We start from the raw sequence: 13,926 nt of genomic DNA, 5'->3' as shown, positions 1-13,926 counted from the left end.
AATACATCTTTAATAAAACTTTCGAAGTTTCAGAATGTTTATTCATTTAAAAAGATGTAGGTCACACAAGATTTATTTCAGACTTAATCTTTTAAATCCTTTTTAGATTAACAGTATCATATTTCAAGTGAAATTTAGGGGGAGTGTATTTCATGTCCGGAACTTTGTAAATATTTTTCATGAAGAGTTACTTTTTGGATACTCATTTTACATGTGAGGAAGTAGAAAAATAGTTAATTCCACAAAATCACTAAGATATTAAGTACAACCCAAGACATGAACCTCTATTTGATGCCATTTTCTATGCTTTGCACAGTTATGCTACCTCATCTACTGGCCAAAAGTACTACCAGCTCTATTCCACCTCTATAAAGAGTATGGGGTCTTATACCCTTCTGCTGATACCATCTGTACAACTCTAAGTCCCTTCCCTACTCTATGCCACATATAATTTATGCATAAAGTCTAAATCACAAATGAAAATGACACATATCCATTGGAACTAAACTTTTTTTCTTGAAACAAAAGCTAGACATATGGTAGAGAAATAGCCTTAATTAGTCTGTAGCTAAGAGTTTCAGCAACTCCTCCTCCTGGCAATTATGGTCAGGATTCAGAGCACAGAGAGGCAAGCAATGGGGAACTTGAGGCACAATTGCTGGGCACCTGAACATATGGAATAAAGGTGATTATTATGTAAAAGTTCCTCCTTTTCTTAATTATTCTAAAAGCACATTTTAGAGGTCACCCTTGAAACATCAGAAAGACTGGAGAGCTGGTTGTTTTCTGCGGACATGCTGAAGAACTCAGTGTGAGTAAAAGATGACCTGCTGATTAAAATACACATTTAGAACAGTGGCTGCCACTTTGATGTAATGTACCTAGAAGCAGAGAGTATCTTGAAACCATCACCTTTACCTATAACCAAATGTCTTCCATAAAAAAATCACATTTTGCCAAAAGACTATTCATTTCAATAAATTGTTTTTAACGGCAGCAGTGGGGAACAAGAGGATTCATTGACGGATGCCCTAACGATAACAAAGATGAACATTCAGGGTCTCATATCCTATTACTTTTTTGTTGTGAACACTGAGCAATTCATCTTCTCTGAGTCTCCTTCTTTAACTAGTAAGTGCTGCAATAAGGCTGAATCTACTTGTTTATGTTAACTGCAAAAAATGAATGACATGGAAGGAACACTCAATATAAAGGGGCTTATGATTCTAACTTGTCAAATACTCTCACAAATATTTGGAGAGCAACTAACTATTCTGAAAGGAAATAGGCACCAGCATTTTCATCAGTTTATTGGTTTTAACTATGGATTTTTATCTTCTGCCCAAGGGGATTGATTAAAGAATCTTATTAGACACATAAAGTATAAGGAAAAAATGAAAGTGTTGCTATAACTTTGTTGTGGGTTTAAAACAGAGCTTAGCAAACAGCATCTTTATGTACAAAAAGATATTATCCAAACCTAGTAATTTTTTTTTTTATGGCCACATGTGTAGCATATGGAAGTTCCTAGGCTGAGGTTTGAATAGGATCTGCAGCTGCCAGCCTATGCCACAGCCATAGCCACATGGGATCAAGCCATGTCCGCAACCTACACCACAGCTCACGACAACGTGGGATCCTCAACCCACTGAGCGAGGCCAGGGATCAAACCCTCATCCTCATGGATATCAGCAGGGTTCGGAAACTGATGAGCCACAATAGGAACGCCAAAGCCTAGCATTTTTTTAATGTGGAAGAATCTGATCAATTAAAGGACATAAATGATTTTAATGATAACATTAAATTCTACAAGAAAACTGTAGAAAAACAAGATTGCAGCTCTTGGAATAGAATGTTTCCTGAACACTGATAAGCCTGGACATCTTTAACGCCTGATCCACTGCTGCTCAATGTGTGATGGACGTCAGTTGCAAAAAACATAGTCCCATATAGAAAAACATCCTCCAAAGCAGTGTCTGTAGAATTCTCTGAAACAACTGCCTTATGCAGAAATATCCCGGATCTCATCCTCAAATCATTTTCCTCCTGGTTTTTGTTTAGACCCCATAAATACTCTAGGTGCCTCCTCTCTCTTTCCCTCACTCTGTGTCTCTCTCTCTCCCTTTCTTCCCTTCCTCTCTCTCTTACCCCATCCAAACACACACACAGGTACACACTCATACTCTACACAAATAAATGCTTAGATACACAGGGTTTAGGGAGTAAAAAATTGTTCACTTTTTACAAACTTTTCAGTTAAAGAGTTTGTCCATATTTTTTTTTCCCTTTCAAACTTTAAAAATCTCGAGAAAAATCTCTGTGAGGAATTGTGGGCAAGGATAGGTCAACTACAGTGTGAAAAAAATAAACATCTAAATATAATTACTGGGAATTAGGATTTTTGACTAAGGACATGAGAGTATATAGTGTAAAAATCCATCAAGGACAACTTGATATGATTTTTTTCTGTTTCTTTAAATATTTATCACATCTATGATAAAGAAAAGTTGAGGAGTTCCCGTCCGTGGCACAGAGGTTAACGAATCCAACTAGGAACCATGAGGTTGCGGGTTCAGTCCCTGCCCTTGCTCAGTGGGTTAACGATCCGGCGTTGCCGTGAGCTATGGTGTAGGTCGCAGACGCGGCTCAGATCCAGCATTGCTGTGGCTCTGGTGTAGGCTGGTGGCTACAGCTCCAATTCAACCCCTAGCCTGGGAACCTCCATATGCCGTGGGAGTGGTCCAAGAAATAGCAAAAAAAAAAAAAAAAAAAAGTTGAAATTTGAATATTATGTGCTTATTTATTTGATATATTTAGAGTAGCATTTTAAATTCCATATACTACTAATAATAATATGTTCTAAGACACTTCACTAATACTATCCAAGTACTAACCATTTTATTTTCACTATGATCCGATAAGGAATATATATAATTGCATTATTGCTCTTTTGTTGCAAATAAGGAAACTAGAACCACAAGTTACGCAAGTATTCTGTATCTAACCTATTTTTGTATAATTCAGAAGCTCATATTTTTTGGGCTTAAATGGCTCTCATTGATAAAAATAAAATCTCAAAACCCTCAATTTGTCATCAAATCACCACCTAGATTTTCCTGAGTGCCCTCTCTTCAAAATAACTGCTGGGGAAATTATTCCAGAGTAATCTGAACACAAAAATTACTAAGATCAAAAAATTTTACAAAATAATTTTTGTGCTGTTCAAAATCCTAATTATTTTCTTGACATTTATCCCAATTATTTTTCCCAATTTGAAAACATACTCACGCACACACACAAACATGTACTCATGCACATATGCATATATATCAGTCAGGTTGCTTACCTCTGTGAAATTAAAAAAAATTTTTTTGAAAATAGGGAAATTCTTCAGGTTGGTTCCTTTTATTTTTCTGTGACTGTGCTATGAAATAGTAAGTAGATATGGAATATCTCTTACTCTTTCATGAATCCTCCATCCAAAATAAATGTTGAGGAAAGCATTGCTGGGGATACCTTAAATTAAAAGCCACAAGAGGGACCAGAGGGAAAAATTCCCACAGGCCCTTTACCGCAGCCAATGTACATGTGGTTGTCATTGTAAAAATAAAGCAAATACTATTAGACTGGATATATACATAAATTTAAAGTTTACTTCTTTTATTTTTCTCTTACGGGTTTTCAGGTTAATGATCCAATATTTTCTGTAATGTTAGAACACTGGTGAAACATTATAGGTATTTGCTTTTCTCTCTCTCTCCTCTCCTAGAATATTTCCTCAAAGGCTGAAGTCATTGTTGTTTATCATGATACATACTATATGTTTAATAAGCAATGAATTCTTTACCATCCCATTATAAATCATTTTCTGTTACTGTGCTATCTGTTATTAGGGTGATGGCTAGAATTGGGAAAATTCTCGATGCATACTTATTTTTCCCCTTGTTTTAGTAGTCTTTTTATTTTTTGCTTGATTTTGCCCTTTTTCTCTTCCTGGGTGAAAGAGGGAGAGGTATGTCAACACAAAGTAAAAGCAATAGGTTGAATAAATTGTAGTCCTTAGTTTATAGCAGGTGATCCTTATGGGCCCATGCAAGGTCATTTCAAAGGTTAATTTGATTTTATAATCTGTTTTCATTTTTTTAATTGCTAAATTTCACTTATCTTTGTCCATTCTGGACACTCACTGTACTGTACTATATTCAACTCTTACTAGCTCCAGATTATTGCATGTTCCCTGTGGCTTTCCTGCAACTGTCCACATCTTGAAAATGATCTCTTACTATAATTTTCCATAATTACGGTGTTTGACTGGGTCTTCCCTTTGCTGCATGACACTGACTCATATATGCATTTAATAATATAGCCTTAAAATACATGAATCAAGGATAAATAAATCCACAGGAAGAAAATATCAATCCACCTTCACAGTAGACAATTCAATGTTTCTTTTTCAATTATTGATAAAGTAAAGCAGGCAGGAAGTGAGGAAGAATATAAAAGATCTAAATAGCACAATTTAAAAGAATATAGATGCATGAATATAATCATACTCTTAACAAGGAATCAATATTACTGGCATGCATAGATGAGTAAATACAAAATTAAGTATTAGATCATTTTTAAAAAGCCTCGACATATTTTAAGGAAGTGATATTATGCAAAGTCTGAGCAAAATCTAAATCTAAATCTATATTACTGTTATTTGCTCAAACAGTTTAGGGATATCTCTCTCAAATAACTAAACATGTTATGGGAGATTATTAGTAGAGAAACTAGGTTTAAAAATATGTACAAGGAAGAGTTTCCATGTGGTCCAGCAGCTTAAGGATCCAGTGTTGTCACTGCAGTGGCTCAGGTCACTGCTGTGGCATGGGTTTGATCCCTGGTTTTGGAACTTCTGCATTCCATGGGTGCAGCCAAAAACAAAAAACAAAAATAAACACAAGGCATTTTACTTGGAAAGGAAGGAGTAAAACTACCTCCAATAACAAATGACATGATATTATATACAGAAAATCCTAAAAAATTTACTCATACTATATCTATATAGCTATATGTGTGTATGTGTGTGTGTGTATATATATATATGTCTGTATACACACACACACACACACACACACACACACACACATATATACAAGATCAGGACATCAGCAAGATCGAAAATCTAAAAGACCCCAATGCTCACAGCACCCCCCCCAAAAAAAATAGGAACAATAAATATAACTACAAACCAAATAAAATACTCAGGGAAAATTCTGGATTACAAAGAAGAAGCAGCAAATCTTTGTGGAGCTCAAAAATCATGGATAGCCACAGAGAAAAGTACAAGAAGCATATTACCTATGTCACCTCATATCCCAGTCCAGAGGAGCTCTGCACCAAGAGGCATCTCATCGAAGGAATTCTACCCCACAGGAAAAAATGAGAGAGGAAAGCAGGAACCCCACTAAGGCTTCACCATTGTGGATATTTGCAGCCTTTGCTCCAGAGGCCTCCCGTATTCTTCAGCAATGTTGATCCCATTGGATGGAGCTAACTTGGAGTGCCCCACACTTGCATTTATTTCCTGGCACTGAAGCTATCTCTGCAGTGAGACCAACAATCAGCACCCTGTTTTCTGGGACAGCAACAGCAGAGTACCTCACCATATAGTGCTGGAGATGCCATTGCTCTGGGCCCAAACCCTGGCCCCAGGTTGTAGCTTCCTCCCACCATTATCAGTTTGCACTGCCACTGGTGTGACCCTCCATCCCAGTCTCAATTTGAGGTTCTGAACTGTCATTGCATCAGACCACTGACATTTTTCTGACTTTAACTGAACACCACCTACATTGTGTTGCCAATTCCTGCGACTGTCTCCTTGGGTCAGAATTGAATTTTTGACCCGCCAAGCCCAGGCTGTACTAGCTCTGCATCCTGCCTCTCAGTACCAAGCCCCTGCTTCACATTGTCTTCACAGGGCCTATGTCACCAGGCAGGGTCCAACGTACTCCCTACAGCCAGAGTCACTGCAGCAAGACCCTGAGACCAAAGTCTAGGTTCCAAAGGAGATCTGCATACACCTGCACTTTAAACAGCACTGTCACAGGTACAGCAAGCTCACAGTGCTAACATTATACTCAGTGTTCAAAGGTTAAAAGAATGAAAAATGAAACTGGTATAGCCATACAATAAACAATTATTCCATCATAAAAATGAATGAAGAACATGCTATAACATGAGTGAACTTTGAAAACATGCTAAGAACACAAAAGAGCATACATTGTTTGATTCTGTGTATATGAAATGTCCAAAATAAACAAATTCATACAAACAGAAACTTTATTAGTGGTTCCCAGGTACTAGGGGGGAGGGATAAATGGTAACATAATAAATGACCACTTAATTGGCATAAGATGATGAAAATGATCTGTAATTAGAAAGCTGTGATGATTACACCACACTGTGTAGATATTAAAATCCAAAGGACTGAACATTTTAGGTAAAGTGATGAATTTCCTGTTATGCAAATTTTACCTCAGTTAAAACAATCACAAGTGAGAATTTTGAAATAAAGAAACAATTAATTAATTGTTTGAGAGGAAGAGTAGAAAGAAGAGAGACCAAGTGGCAAATAAAAGACGCATTATTCAAATACACAATGAAAGCACATATTGCATCAGATTCAGATTCTAGGGACATTAACACGATGGTAGAAAATATCATGAGCACATTTAAACCAGAAAATTTGATAACGTAAAAATCAATTGTTAAAAAATTATTGCAAGGTTTGGCTTAAAAAGAATTTAAAAATTGAGTCATCTTATACCAGTTGAAGATATGTTTGTAGTTAAAACCATTCTCAAAAATAATCCCAGGCCTAATAGCTTCAACTTCTAAATTCTACAAACTATTTTTAAAATAAAAAACACAAATTCTACATAATTTCTCTCAGAAAATAGGAAACACTAAGCACATAATTTTATAAAACCAGCATTGTGTAAGTGCTAAGTCATTTTACAGGAAAGAAAATGACAAAGATCCTACCACTGAATTAAATCTGTCAAAATTTTAATAATAATTTATCATTACCAGAAATAGTGTTTAACATTAAAAACAATCAATGATATCAATAAATTAACAGAATAAATGAGAAAAATCACATGACCATTTCAATATACAACTTGATAAATTTCAATTTAGATTTATGAAAAAAAGGATTTTGGAAAATGAAGGCAAGAAAGAAATTCACTCAATCTGAACAAAAGCATCTGTGTGTAACTTACAGTTACCATCATACAAATGGAAAATACATTCAAGATTAGAAACAAGACAAGGCTGTGAACTCCCAATTTCTACATTCTATTCTAGATTCTAGCCATTGAAATAAGGTAAGTAAAAAAATGAAAAGAAGAAACAAATTTATAAAAAATATGTATTTATGTGCAAATGGCATCATTATATACGTAGAAAATGTTAAGGGCTCTACAAAAAATCAAATAGATGTAAACAGTTAATTTAATAATGTCACAAGATACGATGCCAATATAAAATTTCAGGAGTTCCCATTGTGTCGCAGTGGAAACAAATCTGACTAGAAACCATGAGGTTGCGGGTTGGATCCCTGGCCTTGCTCAGTGGGTTAAAGGATCTGGCTTTGAGTGAGCTGTGGTGTAGGTCACAGACATGGCTCAGATCTGGCATGGCTGAGGCTCTGGCAGAGACCGGCAGCAACAGCTCTGATTAGACCCCTAGCCTGGGAACCTCCATATGCTGCAGGTGCAGCCCTAAATGGTCAAAAGAGAAAAAAATAAAATAAAAAAATAAAATTTCAAATGAATTTACGTAAAACCAACAATTAGAAATTGAAATTTTAAAAAATGCTATGTAAAATACTATTAAAAATATGAAATTGGAGATGCATTTAAGAAACATACTCAATATTTTCATGAAAATAAAAAAATTGCTGAAAGTAAACACATAAGGGAGACACATGCCATGTTGATTAATTAACAGAGTTAATATGCTTATAATACCAATTTTTATAATTTCAGTGCAGTTCCAATAAATATCCAATAAGGTATTTGAAGAAATTGACAATGCTTTCTTTTTTTTTTTTTTTTTTGTCTTTTCTAGGGCTGCTCCCATGGCATATGGAGGTTCCCAGGCTAGGGGTCGAATCGGAGCTGTAGCCACCAGCCTACGCCACAGCCACAGCAACATGAGATCTGAGCTGCATCTGCAAACTACACCACAGCTCATGGCAACGCCAGATCCTTAACCCACTGATGAAGGCCAGGGATCGAACCCACAACCTCATGGTTCCTAGTCAGATTCTTTAACCACTGAGCCACGATGGGAACTCCTGACAATCCTATTTTGAAGTTTGTTTAAAAATATACAATTTTAAAAGAATCTGTAATAGAAAAAACAGTCTCAAAAAGGAACACAGTTGGAGAATTTATTCTACCAAAATTCAACACTCCCATGAACATGCTGTGTGATTTTGATGTAAGGAAAAAAAATACACATAATTGAAACATAACAGAATGTTTATAAATAGGCTTAAATGTAATGAATTTCTTACAAAGATATTGGGGTAATTCAATGCAGAAAGATTAGATTTTTTTTTTAATAAATTCTGGATCAACTGGACATACATAAGCAAAAAACCAACCAACCAACCAAAAAATGAACCTCATCACTCCCCCATGCTGTACACAAATGAACTCAAAATAAGTCAGAAACCCAAATGTTAAAGATGAATCTAAAAAAATCATAGAATACTTTTGACCTTGAGGTAGGTAAATATTTATTAGATATTACACAATAATAAGAAAAAAATTCAATCTTGTCAATAATATATATCTTCTGCTCATCAGATACCATCCATCTTAAAAATGAAAAGGCAATCCACAGACTAGGGGAAAATTACACATACATATATGCAAAATTTTGAAATCCATATGTATGAATGTATAAAATTTTGTACATAAGCATGTTTATATTCATTTTATATATATCAAAAATAAATACGACAGAAATTTTTATCTGGAATATATAATAAAACACAACTTAGTAATAAACTTGGAACTCCTATTTTCCAATGGTGCAAAAACTTAAAAAGAAATTTCAGAAAATAAAGATACACAAATGGTCAATAACAACATATTAAAAACATCATTAGGAAAAGTAAACTAAATCCTCAGTAATGCATCTCTACATACCTCCTAGAGTAACTAAACGAGTAATGCCAAGTGACAAGAATGTGGAACCATGCTTGTGTTTGATGTCATAATGGCCATCACATGATTCCAAGAAATAACTTACTGGGAGTCCTTCAGAATGTCTGTTTATTTTCACAGCCCTCTGATAAATGTCAAGAATAGGTGTTGAGACAAGTATTTTAAAGTGACTGCCATTAATTTTTTGCCCTCACTGCTCCAGCCCTCCCACAATCAATACTAGGTTTCCCAAAAAATTGTAATATGAGTAAGATAGAAGTTGTCTTTCTGACATGAGTCCACAGCTTAATTACATCACAGACCCCCAGGCTTGAATTATGTCATCACTGCTATTTGCATGACATTCCCCTTTCTTAGAAAGTCAGGTTCTGATACGCAAAGGAAATTCACGTGTTTTGGCTCCAAGTGTAGGGAATACAATTCCCCACTCAAGAATAAATGTTTCTCAGCATGTCTCTCCAGAATATCTGCTTCTAAGACAAAGCCTTTCCATCAAAGAAAATAATTAATTCCTGGGAGAGACAATAGTATCTATAAGACAAGGTCCTTGAACTTTTATGGAAACTTCTTTAAATATCCATGCATTACAGATGAGAATGTCTTTTTTGTTGTTATTTACAGCTCCAGAACAGGATTCATCAGGGTAGAATGACTCATTTGAATATGTTTCCACCACTACTTTTGCCTCTTATCTGTGGGACTGGAGACATCATTTTCCCATGGTTCCAAAGGAATTCATTCTAAATTCAAGTCTTAGGCTTTCTGTGAAAATCACCCAGGTTTTAGACTAGAAGGAAAGACATTTAAAAAAGACTTACTTCTCTAGTATTGATCTGCTATTGAATTATCCATCATATTCTCTTTGTGAGTGCGCCATATTTTTCATCTTGAAAGTTACCTTACCCAAGAAATGTCAGTTTGAAGATGCGATTATTTCTGAGGCCCCAACTATCATTTAGATCATCTAGAACCAGGTGGTAAGTTTTTTTTCAATAATGCTGATGCTTATTAAAGATTGTGACTTTCCATACATAGTAATCATTATTCTCAGCACTTCAAATAGAGTGATGGAGCAGTTCATCTTCACCCCATTCTTCAAAAGAGAGTTGGTAAATATCATTAACCTAATTTGACACATGCAAAATCTGAGGCTCATAGAGTTTAAGAAATTTGTAGGATCCATCTCTCTAACACCAGATACTCTTCTTTTGCCACAAGACACTTCCTTTAATAATTAAAATTATCATGAGAATGAAAACAAAATTTAAATATACTTCACACACACAAAGACATAAATCTGTTGAATGTTATACATTATCAGCTATTTAATCCAAACACAAATATGAAGAACTCTACCTGGGACCAATGTCTATAGATAACACATGTCTCTGTGGTGTCTTTAAAAGTAAAATCGGAGATGATTCATCCTCAGCTTATTGCATGGTTAAATGTTTCTCTGTATTACTGCTCAAAATGTCCATTCTTCCTATCTTGTTGGTGCATAGTCATAAAACTAAGTGAAGTGCCTTTGTCCATAACCGTGTGGTGGCTCTGCTCATTTATTTTTCCTCAATCAATTCTCATAGCAGCCTGTGAGGTGGACAATATTATTCTCACTTAATATAAGAGGAAACAGAATGTAAGGTGCCATAAAATGTACCCCAGGTTAAGCAGTCACAAGTGGGAAAAGGCAAAATTCTAATCTAGTCTTTCTGATTTTCAAAACACTATATTTCATCACTGAGATAGTCATTTTCAACATTTTGAAGAAGAGCCTGTGGGCCCATTCTTTGGAGGGAAACTGGGGGGGACAAGAAATGGGGTGATGGAGAAGCAAAGCTAAAATGGACCTTAAATAAAGCAATAACACATACTTATTAAGACTTTGGAATTATAATATGTTATACCACGTGTGTACATGTTTGTGTCTGTTGATGAAATTGTTGTATATATGCTTGACTCTGAAGTATTATTAAGCACTTATAATTATTATGGTCACTTCAAAAGAAGTTTACTAGTTTAATATTGTTTACTACAACATAACAATAAAGGGCATGTGTGAAGAATTTGGAGGAAAAAATGGTAAAAATTATAATCTGATCTAATCTTGGCTCCGAGATTTCTTAGATCTAATCATGGTTCTGATCTTTATTATCTGCTTGATCTTGGGCAGGATCCTTAACTTTTCTATGCTTTATTTACTGATTTGTAAAATAAGTGTAAAATGATAGTAGTAATCATTTCACAGATTTGTACTGATGATTAGATAACCAAAGGTTTGTAAATACACTTGGAGCACAGTAATAATGAAATTTTTATTTATATGATAATTAATATTACTATCAATATTAGTCTTTGAGATAGTTTCCCATGTGCAAAACGGATGAAATAATACTATCCACACAGGTTGCTATTATACCATTCCCACAGAAATCAATTATTAAAAGTATATTCATTAGCTATTATAAAGTTACTGGGGAGTTCCCCTTGTGGCTCAGTGGTTAACAAATCTGACTAGTATTCATGAGGATGTGGGTTTGATCAATGGCTTCGCTCAGTAGGTTAAAGATCTGGTGTTGCCATGAGTTGTGGTGTAGGTTGAAGAGGCAACTCGGACCCCATGTTACTGTGGCTGTGGCGCAGGCTGGCAGCCATAGCTCTGATTTGACCATTAGCCTGGGAACTTCCATATGCCACAGGTGCAGCCCTAAAAAGAAAAGAAAAAAAAAGTTAATGGATTTTGGCAAAATGTTTCTCATTTGATTATAGTATCTCCTCTATCTTGCTTTCCCATCACCAATATCCTGTTACACTTTAGGTCAATTATTACAAATAGTCCACTACTAGGGTTCCTTTCTTTGTCTCTCATCCGCATGCAGAATCTCAGTCCACTTTACCCAAGTGACACAAACATCTTTACTGGAGTTATATCCAAGATTCTCTTTCTCCAATCCTTTTTCATCCTACATATTCTCAGTTACTCTTCTTGGTTTCCTATTTCTTACAATGGATGGAAAATTCCTTAGCTTTACATCTACAGCTTTACATCTATTTTCTCCCTCTCTTTTCATACTTAACATGAAAGCACTCTAGGTGAGTGCTTCACCTTGGTTTCTAAGTATCTCACATCATTAACTGTACACTGATCATCTTCTGCCTCAGTGTCTAAGTTCCTCATGTCTACATTTTAAACATCACCCACCCTGGGAAAGAATTTGAGTAAGTTTCAAGAAATTGGAAACTTTTTTTTCTATCTCAAAAAAAAATCCTATAAGAATTCAGATTTCAGTAGACCCTAGGGATTTATGATGTATTAGATGCCTTTTTTTTTCAGGCACTGGAGCGGTGCACAACATGAAATATATGGAGAACAGGAATAATGTAACAGAGTTTGTTCTACTGGGGCTCACAGAAAATCCAAAGATGCAGAATATCATCTTTGTGGTGTTTTTTGTCATCTACATCTTCACTGTGGTAGGAAATATGCTCATCGTGGTCACCATCACTTCTAGCCCATTACTGGAGTCCCCCATGTACTACTTCCTGGCCTATCTCTCCTTTATTGATGCTTGCTATTCCTCTGTCAATACCCCTAAACTGATCAGAGATTCACTCCATGAAAAGAAGACCATCCTATTCAATGGGTGCATGACCCAAATTTTTGGGGAACATTTCTTTGGAGGTACTGAGATCATCCTGCTTACTGTGATGGCCTTTGACCGCTATGTGGCCATCTGCAAGCCCTTACACTATACAACCATCATGAACCGTAGAGTGTGTCACCTGTTAATGGGAGTTTCATGGATGGGAGGCTTTCTTCATGGATTCATACAGATCCTCTTCATCTTCAGATTACCCTTCTGTGGTCCTAACATCATAGATCACTTTATGTGTGATCTGAACCCTTTGCTCAATCTTGCCTGCATTGATACCCACATTCTAGGGCTCTTTGTTGCTGCCAATAGTGGATTTCTCTGTATGTTAAACTTTCTCCTCTTGATTGGCTCCTATGTGGTCATCCTGCACTCTCTAAGGACAAAGACTTTGGAGGCTAGGCAAAAAGCCCTCTCTACCTGTGTATCCCATATCATAGTGGTTGTCCTTTTTTTTGGGCCCTGCATATTTGTGTACATGAGACCAGCAGCTATTTTGCCTATTGATAAAGCAGTTGCAGTGTTCTACACTATGATAACTCCCATGTTAAATCCTTTAATCTATACCTTGAGAAATGCCCAGATGAAAAATGCTATTAGGAAACTCTGTAGTTGGCAAGCTATTTCAAGTGATAAATTAAACGTACATCGTGCCTAAGATTTATTCAACTGATGCAGAGGTCAAAAGGATATTGTTGATGATCTTAGCAAAGAAAGTCTATGACATTAAAATAAAAGAATTAACTGCCATAAATCATAGATTCTGCAGGGAGAGAAAAAAAATGAGTTCAAGAAAAAGAAGAAAAATCTAGTCCAGGATAAATTTTGGAATATTTGTAATATTCTACCAAATTGGGGCTTAGTTTTACCATCCTCATCCTATTCCCAATCAAAGATTCCTAAGCTTTCATTTTAATAAAAAATTAATGAAATATGAAACATTGATATCAAGCAGTAATCTCTATAACAATCCATAGAAGTAGGCACTGCTATTGTCCCCATCAATACAGGTGAGGAAACAAACAAAAATAATAAAACTCCAA

At 35.6% G+C, this 13,926-nt stretch overlaps 1 protein-coding gene across 1 annotated transcript; it reads left to right on the top strand.

Annotated features, from left to right (window-relative positions):
- LOC110259556 (olfactory receptor 4C46-like) lies at window positions 12,570-13,541 on the top strand. Its single transcript, XM_021085049.1, has one exon. The coding sequence runs from the start codon at window positions 12,585-12,587 to the stop codon at window positions 13,539-13,541; it is 957 nt and encodes a 318-aa protein (XP_020940708.1). The 5' UTR covers window positions 12,570-12,584.

The sequence above is a fragment of the Sus scrofa genome, chromosome 2, assembly GCF_000003025.6.
Source record: "Sus scrofa isolate TJ Tabasco breed Duroc chromosome 2, Sscrofa11.1, whole genome shotgun sequence".
Taxonomy (NCBI): domain Eukaryota; kingdom Metazoa; phylum Chordata; class Mammalia; order Artiodactyla; family Suidae; genus Sus; species Sus scrofa.
This window is presented reverse-complemented; position numbering and strand designations above follow the sequence as displayed.